The 13,900-nt window shown below is 40.4% G+C and overlaps 1 protein-coding gene across 2 annotated transcripts in view; it reads right to left on the minus strand.

Annotated features, from left to right (window-relative positions):
* The window catches only part of Poln (DNA polymerase nu), a 152,961-nt gene that overhangs the window by 76,284 nt on the left and 62,777 nt on the right, over positions 1–13,900 (minus strand). For both annotated transcript variants that reach the window (XM_027387184.2, XM_035452435.1), the window contains exons 13-15: positions 12,116–12,172; positions 11,123–11,176; positions 9,901–9,966 (exon numbers count right to left, since the gene is read on the minus strand). In XM_027387184.2, the coding sequence (XP_027242985.1) occupies positions 9,901–9,966; positions 11,123–11,176; positions 12,116–12,172 (177 nt within the window). The remainder of the gene's footprint in view (positions 1–9,900; positions 9,967–11,122; positions 11,177–12,115; positions 12,173–13,900) is intronic.

Consider the following 13,900-nt stretch of genomic DNA (forward strand, 5'->3'; position numbering starts at 1 on the left):
GGGTTATCTCTTTAGAAGGAAATGTCACAAGAAAGAATGGAATCTATTTTTCTATGGAAACATGCATTGCCTCTTCCTGTAAATTAATCTAGTTGGGCAAGTCAACACTTTGCCAAGGAAGCCCACCTCAGAAGGTGTGTATTCATCTTAAGCAATACTAAAGAGAAAGGAGCAATAATTTGTAGGGGACAGTAAGCCATGCCTGTTAGAGGCTGGTTACAGGTGTGCCTGACCACGCCTGTCAAGGTGTGGTCAAGGTGAGGTCAGAATGACAAGCATGGGCTCTTAAGGGACCTCGAGCACATGGAAGCGTTTCTTCTTCTCCTGCCCCTTCTCTCTGGCCTGGCTGCTTGGCTGCTCCTGGCATGCTCTGGCTTGTGTTTGGCTGGTATTTACCTCAATAAAGATATCTCGACCTTACGGATTACAGATTGTCTCTTGGGTCATGCAATAATAATTAGCCCTTTAATGAGATAACTTACATCTCTTTATCTGCCAGGAAGTTCTGTTGAGTCTTAACTCAGAAAGGCATAACTTTCCCCCCTTTTTTTCCTGTGGGGAACCAAAGTGTTTCCTCTATGGAATATTTTGAGATCTCACTAAACATGGAGCACCTGAAAGCTATTGCATTGTTAATGTCAGTAGGGCTACTTTTGTTTACCATGGCCTCAGGGTAATATGCCTCCTTATTTGCATATCTATGCACCTAAGCATCTGACTAGGCCTGCACCTGGGCAGAGAGATCTGAGGTGTGAGTAACTTGTGAGAGAAGGTTAGGAGTTAAGAGGCAAGCAGCCAGAGCAGCGAGGGAACAAAGAGAGAAATGGTTGCCTCGTGATATTAGCAGGATGGTTAAGAAACACCAGAAAAAATGGCTAATAAAGAAATGACTCTAGTTCCACAACATGGAACTGAGAGCTCTCTGAAGATGACAAGATGCCTGTGTTTGGTCTTTATCGCCGTTGGGTTGCTCGGAGCTTCCAGGTCCACACACCCTCACTCAGGTAGAACCTCATGGACTAAGGCTGAGACATGCTGGGTCACGACATTTCCCCCTGGTACTTTGGGCTTTCTTACATTTTCTCTAAATCTCTCTCTCTGCTTGTGGCTGCTTGTCTACCAACTGGACTCCACACAGGCTTAATTCAAATGGCAAGGCTTTTTTTTTTTTTCGAGATAGAGTTTCTCTGTGTAGCCCGGCTGTCCTGGAACTCACTCTGTAGACCCAGCTGGCCTGGAACTCAGAGATCTATCTGCCTCTGCCTCCTAAGTGCTGGGACTAAAGGCATTTGCCACCACCGCCCGGCTCTGGAAAGGCATGGCTTCTTTCCCTTCTCTATTCTCCTCCCCTGGGCAGCTGTTGAGATTTACAATTGCCTGTCCTGTTTTTTTGTTTTGTTTTGTTTGTTTTTGTTTTTGTTGTTTTTTGCTGCTGTTTTGTTTTTCTCTTAAACTATAATAAAATTAAAAAGAGTTTGATTGGCAGTATGCTGGCATGGATGGATGGATAATGCTGCTTCCAGAAGCCATGGGTTACTAAAGGAAAATCCCAGTGTCAAGCATGGAATAACTCCCTATGAACTGAAGCATATCCAAGTGGCACCTTTTAATACCAGAACTCAGGAGACAGAGGGAAAAGAATCTCTGTGAGTTGGAACCCAGCCTGATCTACAGCTAAGACATGGCAATACCTTCTCTCAAAAAGGGAAAGGAAGTGAAGCAGCATATACATACCTAGTCTATAATCCAGCTATTATGGTATTATTATATATGTATTACAGATATATACATACATAAAGAACATGCATAAATATACAAATTTATATCCCTAAAAGGAAACAATCCTACATGGGTCAATAAAGGAATTCATAAACTATGCTACACAGATTGAATGGAATACTGCTCAGCAATAAAAAAGAAAGTATTGAAACAAAGATCAACATGCATGAATCTCAAAATAATAACTCTGCCAAAGAAGCCAGACAAAAAAGTAAATGCTATATGACTCCATCAACATAAGCTTCCTGGAAATGTAAGTGATCTATAGTGACAAACCTGGGACACACATACAAGTTGAAGAGAGACATTATAAAGGATCACTAAGATAGATATGTCCACTATTTTGATTGTGGAGGTAGTTTCATAGTTGAATGTATACATCACATCACAAATAATCAAAATGTAACATATGAAGTTCCTGGTGTATCAATTTTGTCTCAATAAAGCTGTTAAAAATGGAAAAAGTAAAGGTGACATTTTTGCTCCTGGTGAGACATAGTGAGTACATCCCACTAAATACAGCTATGAAAACTGGACATAATGTACAGAGTAGTATTCTGAAGACACTAATAAGTTAGAGCATGACACAGACTGGAGGAACAGACCAGAATCTGAAACACTACCAGACAGACAGGAAGTTGATCATTTGTCTCCCTCAGTACCCCATGTTTTGTACTCAACAAGTAGTCAGTGGCAGAGAGTATGCAGTAGCTTCAGATTATTAAAGCCTCAGGTTTCTGATTAGAAGACCAAGAAAAGGGATTGCTAGGTTGCTGATTAGAAAATACATAGAAACAACATACAGTGGAACCACATAGCTCTGGCTGTCCTGGAAACTCATTGTGTAGACCAGGCTGGCATCAAATTCATAAGAGATCTACCTGCCTCTGCCTCCTGAGTACTGGGATTAAAGGTGTGTGCCGCCATGCCTGGGAATATTTTTTCTTTCTTTTTTGGGGGGTGTGGTATTGTGGGGTGTTTGAGACAGGGTTTGAATGTGTTGTATAGTCCTGGCTGTCCTGGAACTCGCTTTGTAGACCAGGCTGGCCTCAAACTCATGGAGATCCGCCTGCTTCTGCCTCTGAAGTGCTGAGATTAAAGGTGTGCACCACCAACTCCAGGCCTTGCAGTATTTTCTTACAAAGACTTAAGCAGTTATTGTAAAAGAAAATGTGCCAATGTAATTACTTTACATACATTGATGAAACTTCAGCATAGTCAATTAAATAAATATTTTCATAATTTTGAATAAGTCACAGACTTATTGTTCCACTGAAATGTCAAAATATGGAAAAAAGGTGCAGGGGAACCAAGAGACAAAACACTTTACACTTTCTGTCACTAGAAGCAGAGTAACACAGAAATAGGTGGAAGTGACTTTAGCTGGTGGCAGAGACTTTATCTTGGGAAGGGCATATGTGAAAAAAAGTTTTCTACAAATATATTCAGTTATATATAATTTTTATAAATATTAATCAGTGACTGGAGAATTATCTCAGCAGTTAAGAGCAGTTGTTGACTTTCTCAAAGTCAGAATGGCAAAGATCAACAAAACAACTGACAACAAATGCTGGAGAGGACCTAGAGGGAGAGGGAACCTTCATTCACTGTTGGTGGAATTGAAAAACTGGTCAAACTTCTGGAAATCAATGTGGAGAACCCTCAAAAAGCTAAAATTGATCTATCATATGACTCAGCTATACTAATTCTTGGCATATGCCCAAAGGACTCAACATCCTACTTCATAGATACTTGCTCAACCATGTTTGTTGTTGCTCTATTCACAATAGCTAATAGATACAACCTAAATGTATCAACTGAGAATAGATAATAACATCTGCACCAGGAAATATTATTCCACTGTAAGGAAAATTGAAATTATGAACTTTGCAGATAAAAGGATGGAACTAGAATAGATCATATTGAGTGAGGTAACTGAGACTCAAAAAGACAAATGTCACATGTTCTCCCTCATCTGTGATTTTTAGCTCCCAGTCCTCAGATGTGAGTGTATTAACTGGAGTAATTGCAGAAACCAGGAAAGTAAAATGGGGGCCAAGGCAGGGGGAACAGCAGAATGGGGGAATAACAGAGTACAAGTGATTTGAAAAGGGAAATGTGAATGGGGGAGGGGCTATGATTAAGGAAAGAGATAAATACAAAAGAAAGGAGAGTAACAGAAAGGATGTTTGAAAAAGTTGTCTATTATCTATCTACCTAAAATTACAAATAATAATCTAAGTCTGGTTTGGCTTATATATATAGTTTAAACAAAAATTTTCCATTTGGGCTGATAATGCTTATCCTAAAAGCCATACACTATCTTAATAAAATTCCACCATCAACCATGAGAAGCCATATTCTAATGCTGTTGCCCTTAGCTGATGCCCAGAGGTGGAAGGTAAGTTGCTATTGCTGAAGACATCATGAACTCTGAACATATATTCAGGAAGTGAGATAGATCCTGGAGGAGAACCTATTACTGCCACTTTACTAAACTAACATAATTCCTAACTACATTCTAAATGTTTATCCTTATACCCATAGATAAATGTAGTTCTCACACCTATCAAAGAAACTCTTAGCAACAGAAACCATTACAGAAAGCCATTAACTGGTCAAAACACAGAGAATAAGAGATCATGTGGTGCCCAGTTCCAATGAATACATCTACAACACAATTCCTGCACCTAAGACTCAGAGATCATTTCAGAAGAGGGGACAGAAGAGTTAGAGGAACAGGAAGTTTGTTGTGAGATTGTGTCAGAGAAGCTCCACCTATGAAGTTTTATCAACATGGCTGCCTAAACAGGACCTAAACAATGACAACACCAATACATGTTAAAAAGGAAGGAGGAAATCACATGGGACCCTATAACAGACAAACAACTACAGGCAACTAAGGAATGCTGAGATCAGGAGAAATAGTCTTCCCCAAGGAGAAGCTCCTCAAATGGTTATTCAATACAGGTTGTAGGTTATATTTATATATTTAGAAAAATATGTAGCAAAGAAAAAGAGGCCATGAATTTGAGAGGGAGCAAAAGCAACTACATGGAGGGACATGTGGGAAGGAGGAAAGGGAAGCAGGGGAAATGATATAATCATATTATAATTTCAAAAATAAAAAAATCATAAAGCCAGGCATAGAGCAGATGGATCTCTGGGAGTTTGAGGCCAGCCTAGTCTACATAATGAATTCCAGGACAGCCATAGCTACATAGTGAGACCCTGTCTAGAAATAAACAAATCATTGTTCTTAAAAAGAACACTTGGTGAACTGATAGCTGGGGAACCTGCACAGGACCAAACTAGGCCCTCTGAATGTGGGTGACAGTTCTGTGGCTTGGGCAGCCTGTGGGGCCACTGGCAGTGGGACCAGGATTTATCCCTAGTGAATGAACTGACTTTTTGGAGGCCATTTTCTACAGAGGGATACTTTGCTCAGCCTCCATACAGAGGGGAGGGGCTTGGTCCTGCCTCAACTTGATATGCCAGACTTTATTGACTCCCCATGGGGAGGCCTTACCCTTACTGAGGAGTGGAAGGGGGTGAGGGGTGAGGAGGGAAGTGGGTGGAGGGGAGGGAGGGAGAACTGTGGTTGGTATATAAAATGAAAAAAACCTTTTAAATAAATAAAAATTAAAAAAAGAGTACTTAGTACTCTTTCAGAAGTCTCAAGTTCAATGCCCAGCATCCACATAGCAGCACACAATGGTCTGTAACTCTAGTTCTAGGGTATCCAATGCCCTCTGCAGGTACCAGGCACACACATGTGTTGCTTTGCCTGCCTAAGGTCTAATAAAAAGCTGAACAGTGAATAGCTAGGCAGAAGAGTGACAGGCAGGGCTTGTGGGAAGAAAGGATAAGTAGGAGGAGGAATCAGAAAAAGAGAGAGAGAGACAGAGACAGAGACAGAGACACAGAGAGAGACAGAGACACAGAGAGAGTGACACAGAGAGAGACAGAGAGACAGAGAGAGGGAGGAGGGGGAGGAGGAGGAGAATGAGGGAGAAAGAAAGGGAGACACTTGGGGCCAGACAGAAAGACAGCGGCCAGACAGACAGACACAGAGTGGGACATACAGAATGAAAGATCTTCATAATACTAAAGAAACAGGTTCTAATGCCAGTGAAGGAATGGACTTGCCAGCAAGAGTAAGAGTACACAGGCAAAGAGAGTAAGCATCCTTCTTCCATGTCCTTTATATAGACTGCCACCAGAAGGTGTGGCCCAGATTAAAGGTGTATCTCCCAGTAGTTGTTCAGTCCAGGAGGCTGGATTTTTGGGCTTTCTGTTGATCGACAACCACTGTTGGACTAGCTAGACTAGAGTTTGTAGGCCACACTAATGAATCATCTTTCTATATCTATATATAGATTGTATCAGTTCTGTTCCTCTAGAGCAGTGGTTCTCAAAATGTGAGTTGTGACCCCTTTGGAGGCTGAATGACCCTTTCACAAGGGTGACCTAAAACCATCAGAAAACACAGATATTTACATTATAATTCATAACATTTGCAAAATTACAGTTATGAAGTAGCAACAAAAATAATTTTATGGTTAGGGTCACCACAACATAAGTACTGTATTAAGTGGTCACAGCATTAGAAGGTTAAGAACCACTGCTCTAGAGAACTCTACCTAACTTATACATCTGGTAAAGTCCTAGCTACTAATCAGGGACTAATGGGAAGGACAGACAGGGAAAGATGACTTACAATTTCTTATTTTTTAAACTCCCACATTATTTTATGTCAAATATTTCTAACTATATATATATTATTTAGATTATATTAGAATTATTCATGTATGTAATGCATGTATTGAAATCTAAGTGGACTCAGATTGATACATAATAGCAAGAGACGTTAAAAATAAAAATGTAGAAAAGAATAGTATTTTATGAACACAAGTGTTTAATAGAAAATATGAAAAGAAAGACTTTCTAACTTGAATGAAGGTGATATTTGCTAGATTGTATTTCTTTTCTATGAGAAATTAGTAACACATCTGTGAAGACCAGAAAACCTTGGGTGGTCTTCCTCAGGAACCATCTACTTGTTTTTTAAATGAGGCCTCTTACTGACCCCAAACTCACCACATAGCCTAAAGTGGCTTCCCATCAAGCCCCAGGGACCTTTCTGTCCCCACCTCTCCAACACTGGAATACAAGAATAACTTAAATATAAGTTGCCCACTTATATACAGATGATAAATGGCTGAGAAAGAAATCAGAGAAACAGAGAAACACACCCTTTACAATAGCCACAAACAACATAAAATATCTTGGGGTAACTCTAACCAAACAAGTGAAAGACCTGTATGACAAGAACTTTAAGTCTTTGAAGAAAGAAACTGAAGAAGATATAAAAAAGTGGAAAGATCTCCCATGCTCTTAGATAGGTAGGATTAACACAGTAAAAATCTTACTAAAAGCAATCTACAGATTCAATGCAATCCCCATCAAAATCCCAGCACAAATCTTCACAGACTTGGAAAGAACAATACTTAACTTCATATGGGAAAGCAAAAAACCTAGGATAGCCAAAACAAAACAATCCTGTACAAAACAAAACACCTGTATAAAGGAACTACCTGTATAAAGGAACTACCAGAGGCATCACCATCCCTGACTTCAGGCTCTATTATAGAGCTATATAGTAAAGACCTTATCTTTTAAAAGGACCAAGAAAGTGTTACTATAACTGCATCATAAATGCAAGGGCATTTATAACTTTCCATTATAAATAGTCTTTAGACCATGCACAAACATAAATCCAGACACACTGAAACTATTAGAAGAGAAAATGGGAGGCACCCTTGAATGAATTGGTACAGGAGATCACTTCCTGAACATAACACCAGTAGTACAGACACTGAGATGGACAATTAATAAATGGGACCTCCTAAAACTGGGAAGCTTCTGTAAGGCAAAGGACACAGATAACAAGACAAAATGGCAGCCCACAGAATGGGACAAGATCTTCACCAATCCCATATCTGACAGAAGGCTGATTTCTAAAATATACAAAGAGCTCAAGAAGCTAGTCACCAAAACACCAAAAAATCCAATTAAAAAGTGGGGTACAGAACTAAATAGACAATTCTCAATAGAGGAATCTAAAATGGCTGAAAGACACTTAAGAAAGTCCTCAACATCCTTAGCCACCAGGGAAATGCAAATCAAAACAACTCTGAGATACCATCTTCCACCTGTCAGAATGGCTAAAATCAAAAACACCAATGACAGTTTATGCTGGAGATGATGTGGAGAAAGGGGAAAACTCCTCCATTGCTGTTGGGAGTGCAAACTTGTACAGCCACTGTGGAAATCAGTATGGTAGTTCCTCAGGAAATGGGAATGAGTCTACCACAAGATCCAGCAATTCCAATCTTGGGCATATACCCAAAAGAAGCACATTCATACAACAAGGACATCTGTTCAACTATGTTCATAGCAGCATTATTTGTAATAGCCAGAACCTGGAAGCAATGTAGATGCCCCTCAACTGAAGAATGGATAAAGAAAATGTGGTCATTTATACAATGGAGTACTACTCAGTGGGAAAAAAAAACAATGGAATCTTGAAATTTGCAGGCACATGGATGGAACTAGAAGAAACCATCCTGAGTGAAGTAACCCAGTCACAAAAAGACAAACATAGTATTTACTCATGCATATATTGATATTAGACATAGAGCAAAGGATTACCAGCCTACAATCCACATCTCCAGAGAAGCTAAGAAACGAGGACCCTAAAAGAGAGATACATGGTCCCCTGGAGATGGGGAAAGGGACAAGATCTCCTAAGTAAATTGGGATCATGGGGAGAGTGGAGGGGAGTTAGGAGAATGAGAAGGGGAGAAGAGGAGTGGGAGAGGAGGACATGTGGGACCAGGAAGATTGAGTCAGGGGAAGAATAGAGGAGAGAAAGAAAAGAGCTACTTTAATTAAGGGAGCCATTATAGGTTTAAAGAGAAATCTTCCCTAGGGAAATGTCCAGAGATCTACAAAAATCACCTCAACTAAGAATCTAAGCAATAGTGGAGAGGCTACCTTTAATGCCCTTCCCGTAAAATGAGATTGATAACTACCTTATATGCCATACTAGAGCCTATATCCAGTAGCTGATAGAAGCAGAAGCAGAGACCCACAGCTAAGCACTGAGCCGAACTCCTGGAATTCAGTTGTAGAGAGAGAGGAATGATGAGCAAAGGGGTCAAGACTAGGCTGGGGAACCCCATAGAAACAGCTGACCTGAACATGAGGAAGCTCATGGACCCTAGACTGATAGCTTGGAAACCAGCTCAGGACTGAACAAGGCCCCCTAAATGTGGGTGTCAGTTAAAAGGTCCAGGAAGGCGTTGGTGGTGCATGCCTTTAATCCCAGCACTGGGGAGGCAGAGGCAGGCAGATCTCTGTGAGTTAGAGGTCAGCCTGGTCTTCAGAGGAAGTGCCAGGATAGGCTCCAAAGCTACATAGAGAAACCCTGTCTCGAAAAACAAAAACAAAACAAAACAACAACAACAAAAAGAGGTCCAGGCAGTCTATGGGGCCTCTGGTAGTGGAATAGTATTTATCCCTAGTGTATGAATGGACTTTGGGAGCCCATTCCCCATAGAGGGATACTCTCTCAGCCTGGACACATGGGGGAGGGCCTAGGCCCTGTGACAAAATTTAACAATCCCCCATGGAAGGCCTCACCCTTCCTGGGGAGCAGAAGAGGGAAGGGATGGTGGTTGGTGGGGAGCATGGAAGGATGGGAGGGAGAGGGGACCAGGATTAATATGTAAAATAAGATTGTTTCTAATTTTTTTAAAAAAGGAAAATAGTCTTTAGAAATTACAAAATGGAGACGGTTTTCATCAGATAACACTTTTGGAATCCACCTTCCCAGGAAAAACCTGAAAAGGGCAATGGAGAGAGGCACATCACCAAAGTGCATGAGTTTCTGGGTAGAAAACTCAGCCATTCTTGTTCTTAGAGCACAGAGTTGATGCCTCAATACCAGAGAAATAAACACATAGAGTAAAACACAATTAGCAGCATGAAGTCCTCTTCTAGGAACAGTACAGAACCAAACATACATTCAGGCACAGAAATGGACAAGCAACTTACAGGATGCTTGGCTGAAAGTCTTCCTGACACAGTTCCAGTCTGATTCCACGTAGAAGAGATGGAGCCCTTGATCATTTAAGAAGAATCAGTTCATACTCAGGTAACATGGTATGAGGAAGAACACACAGACCCTTTACCTATAGCCCTTCTTGCTCCTCCTGAATATTACAAAACTGTCTTGGAATCAGAGACAGATGTTACTCTCTAACCCAAATAGAAGCAGCAATAGGACAAGTAAATCCATGTCAGTTATTAAGGCTATGTGTGGGTTAAGGGGGCTGTAGGGGCAGCATAAACTCAAAGTGGGACTATGCCACAATTCTGTTGCTTGTTGTGCAGCCTTGTAGTACACAGACACCTCTGATTGTACTTTTCTCATGTGCAAATTAAAACAGAAATGCCTACTTGTGATGGATGTTATTGGTCATCAACTTGACTATAAATCTTCAATTAACTAAAATACAAGAGGCTGGGTATACCCATGAGGGATTTTTTTTTAATAATTTAAAATGGGAAGGACCCCTTTTAGTCTGGATCTTTTTGTGGATGGAAGATACACCTCTTAACTAGACCTTTGAGGTGGGAAGATCCACATTTAGTCTGGGTCACACCTTCTGCTTGCATCCTATATAAAAAACATAGAAGAAAGCTTGCTCTCTCTTTGCCTGTTTTCTCTCATTACAAATCCATTTCTTCACTGGCATCTAGATCCTACTTCTTTGGGATTCCAGCATATACTGAAGACAAACTGAGACACCAGCCTTGTGTAATGAACAACTATTGGATTCTTGGACTTTATGTTGATAGACAGCCATTGTTGGACTAGCTTGACCACAGCCTGTAATCCATTCTAATACATCCCCTTTGAGTGAGTGAGTGTGTGTGTGTGTGTGTGTGTGTGTGTGTGTGTGTGTGTGTGTGTGTGTGTGTGCATATGTATGTTCCTCTAGAGAATTCTGAGTGCCTCAAATGGCTCCAGAAAAAAAAATGACAGTAGATGTGAAAGCAGGCTAGCTGCTGAACTGTCTAATAATATATGGAGGATCTGAAGGCATAAAACAAACTTGCATTGTACGGACATTGAATAATATGACTACAGTCTGTAGTTCCAAGAATAAAGAACCTTTTCTCCTTTACTGGGAAAGTAAAAGTGGCATGTGTATCTGAACTCAAAAATAAACTTTATTTCTAATCCCAATTTCCTTTTGTTAAGCTTTGTTACCTTTTTCATATAAGCTAGTAATCCGTCTACAAAAGTTGACTTGATCTTGTGAACCTATATCATAAAGACAATAATCGTTATGTTCTTAAACTTGTTTAAGTACTCAAAGACACCAACTGCAGAGCAGCAGTTTACATAGGCCTAGGCATGTGGTGAGAATTCACCTTGGACAACCTTAAGTAGTGCCAGGATTAAATAACACAGGTCCACAAAGAAAGATGCCAGTCTGTCATTCTGCAATATTTCTAGGCTACAGAGAAGCTGTAAAGTTTTGCAGATTCTTGAATACTTATCTTAAGTGTCCCCAGCACTGGGCCCTTTTTAGTTCTTTCTGAACCCTTTACCAGGAGGATGGCTGGTGTGGTATGAGTATATTTCTGCAGGACCGGGGCTCAGTAAATAATAGCACTGTTGTTTGTTTTGTAAATGTGGTTAGTGGATAACAGAAATCATGAAATAAAGGGCAGGTATGTGAACAGAGAAAAAATGAATAGCTAAAAAAAAGAAAAGGAGGCATACCCATAAATTTCCAGGAAACATCACTGTCTTGGAGCCTGGAAACCAGGGAAATGACAGGACTTTTGTGAGAACTGGTAGTCTTATTCTCACTTGAAGGGACAGGGGGACAGGCCATCAGTCTCCTTTTACATATGACTCCTTAAGCAACCAGTGTTGGGCAAATTAGACTCAGTCTTGAGTAAGTTCTTCATATCATTAGGATATGAAGAAGCAGGACTGACATGAAATTGGTTGAGGAAATTTTAGCTCTTTAGAACACCGTAAACATGCACCAGCAAATATGGGGTTGTGAATAGAGAAAAGCTTACATAGTTTCATCACAAATGGTTTACACAGCACACACACACACACACACACACACACACAGAGTGAGAGAGAGAGAGAGAGAGACAGAGAGACAGAGAGAGAGAGAGAGAGAGAGAGAGAGAGAGAGAGAGAGAGAGAGAGAGAGAGAGAGAAAGAGAGTCAACTTACCTGTCTATATTCCAAAATTATCTTGGGTAATGGGTGAAGGTCTTGTAGAGAATTTAACTAAAAAATAAAAATACGTTTTACCAATATAATTTCTTCATTTCAACAATTCAAATGTTTACTTTCAACTGGAGAGTGTCCTAGTAATAAATGATGTAATCTAACATATTTCCCAAAATTAAGACTCATAGCAAACTCCACTCAATCCCAACCCTTTACAAAGTCATTCTGATATCTACCCAAAGCTATATTATTTCACATGAGCTGAGAACTAAGAGTCTTCTTCAGACCTTAAATTAGCAAAATCTAAATCCCACATAAAAGAATAAGTCAGGTGCCTCCAAACATAAAATCCATGCTACAGCAGCTCCCAACATTTGACTCAGAAATCTGGGTGAAACTTCAGTGAGGTGGCATAGCACTGAATCCTAAAGCTACAGTATTGAGCACACAGTACTGATCCTAATCTGTTGATATGAAGTTCAAAAAGAGGAAAAAGTAGCCTATAGTGGTAGATAGAGCTCAAGGTCTGAAAAGGAGCAGGACCTACTAGGAAACTGAGTTATTTATTTCTTGCCATAACAGCAGTTACATGGTATTGTTATAAGCTTTCTGTCTTAGTAGGTAAAACATACCTACAAACTTATCATACCAACAAAGCCACACCTCCTAACAGTGCCACTCCCTTTGGGGGGCATTTTCTTTCAAACACCACATTCCACTCCCTGGCCTCCAAATGCTTATAGCCATATTATATTGCAAAAATGCATTCAGTCCAATTTCAAAAGGCCCCATAGTCTATAATAGTCTCAAATTTATTTAAAAGTCTAAAGTTCAAAGTCTCTTCTGAGATTCTCACACTCTTTAACTGTAATCACCTTGAAAATGATAAAACAAAAAGCTGATCACATAGTTCCAACATATAATGGCACAGGATATATATTACTATTCCAAAATGTAGGGAAGGGAGCATAGTGAGGAAATACTGGACCAATGTAAGACCAAAACCAGCTAGGTAAACCCCAAGCTTTGATCTCCATGTCTGATGTTAAAGCACTCTTCAGATCTCCACCTCTTTTCAGCTTTGTTGACTGCAATACACTTCATTCTCTTGGACTGGTTCGACTCCCAATTAGCAGCTTTCCTCAGCAGGTATCCCACGACTCTGGCATCTTTAACATCTTGGGGTTTCCAAGGCAATCTAGGCCTCAACTTCACAGCTTCATAAAACAGTCTCTCTAGGCTTCCATTCAGGGACACCCCTAACAATGCCTTGCCTCAGCTGCTTTCCTTAAGTGTGGAGGCAAATTCCATAAGCCGGTTCTTCTATCCTTAACTTTAAAGCCAGAACCATGTAGCCAAAGCTGCTAAGTTCTGCTGCTTGCTGGGGCTGTAACATAGCTCCCTCAACTACATCTTTTTTGTTGTTATTTTGTTTTGTTTTGTTTTGGTTTGGTTTTTTGAGACAGGATTTCTCTGTGTAGCTTTGGAGCCTATCCTGGCACTCGCTCTGGAGACCAGGCTGGCCTCCAACTCACAGAGATTTGCCTGCCTCTGCCTCCCGAGTGCTGGGATTAAAGGCATGTGCCACCAACGCCCAACTCAGCTTTATGTTTTTGACTGTTGTTACCTTCACTGCCTAAGCTTGGATATCCTAGAACTTACTCTGTAGACCAGGCTGGCCTCAAACCCAGAGATCTTCAATTACATCTTCACCAGCTTTCTGTTTTCCATAATTTTCTTTACTGCCTAAGTTTGGTTGTCCTTGAACTTTCTCTGTAGACTAGG

Source organism: Cricetulus griseus, assembly GCF_003668045.3.
Source record: "Cricetulus griseus strain 17A/GY chromosome 1 unlocalized genomic scaffold, alternate assembly CriGri-PICRH-1.0 chr1_1, whole genome shotgun sequence".
Lineage (NCBI taxonomy): Eukaryota > Metazoa > Chordata > Mammalia > Rodentia > Cricetidae > Cricetulus > Cricetulus griseus.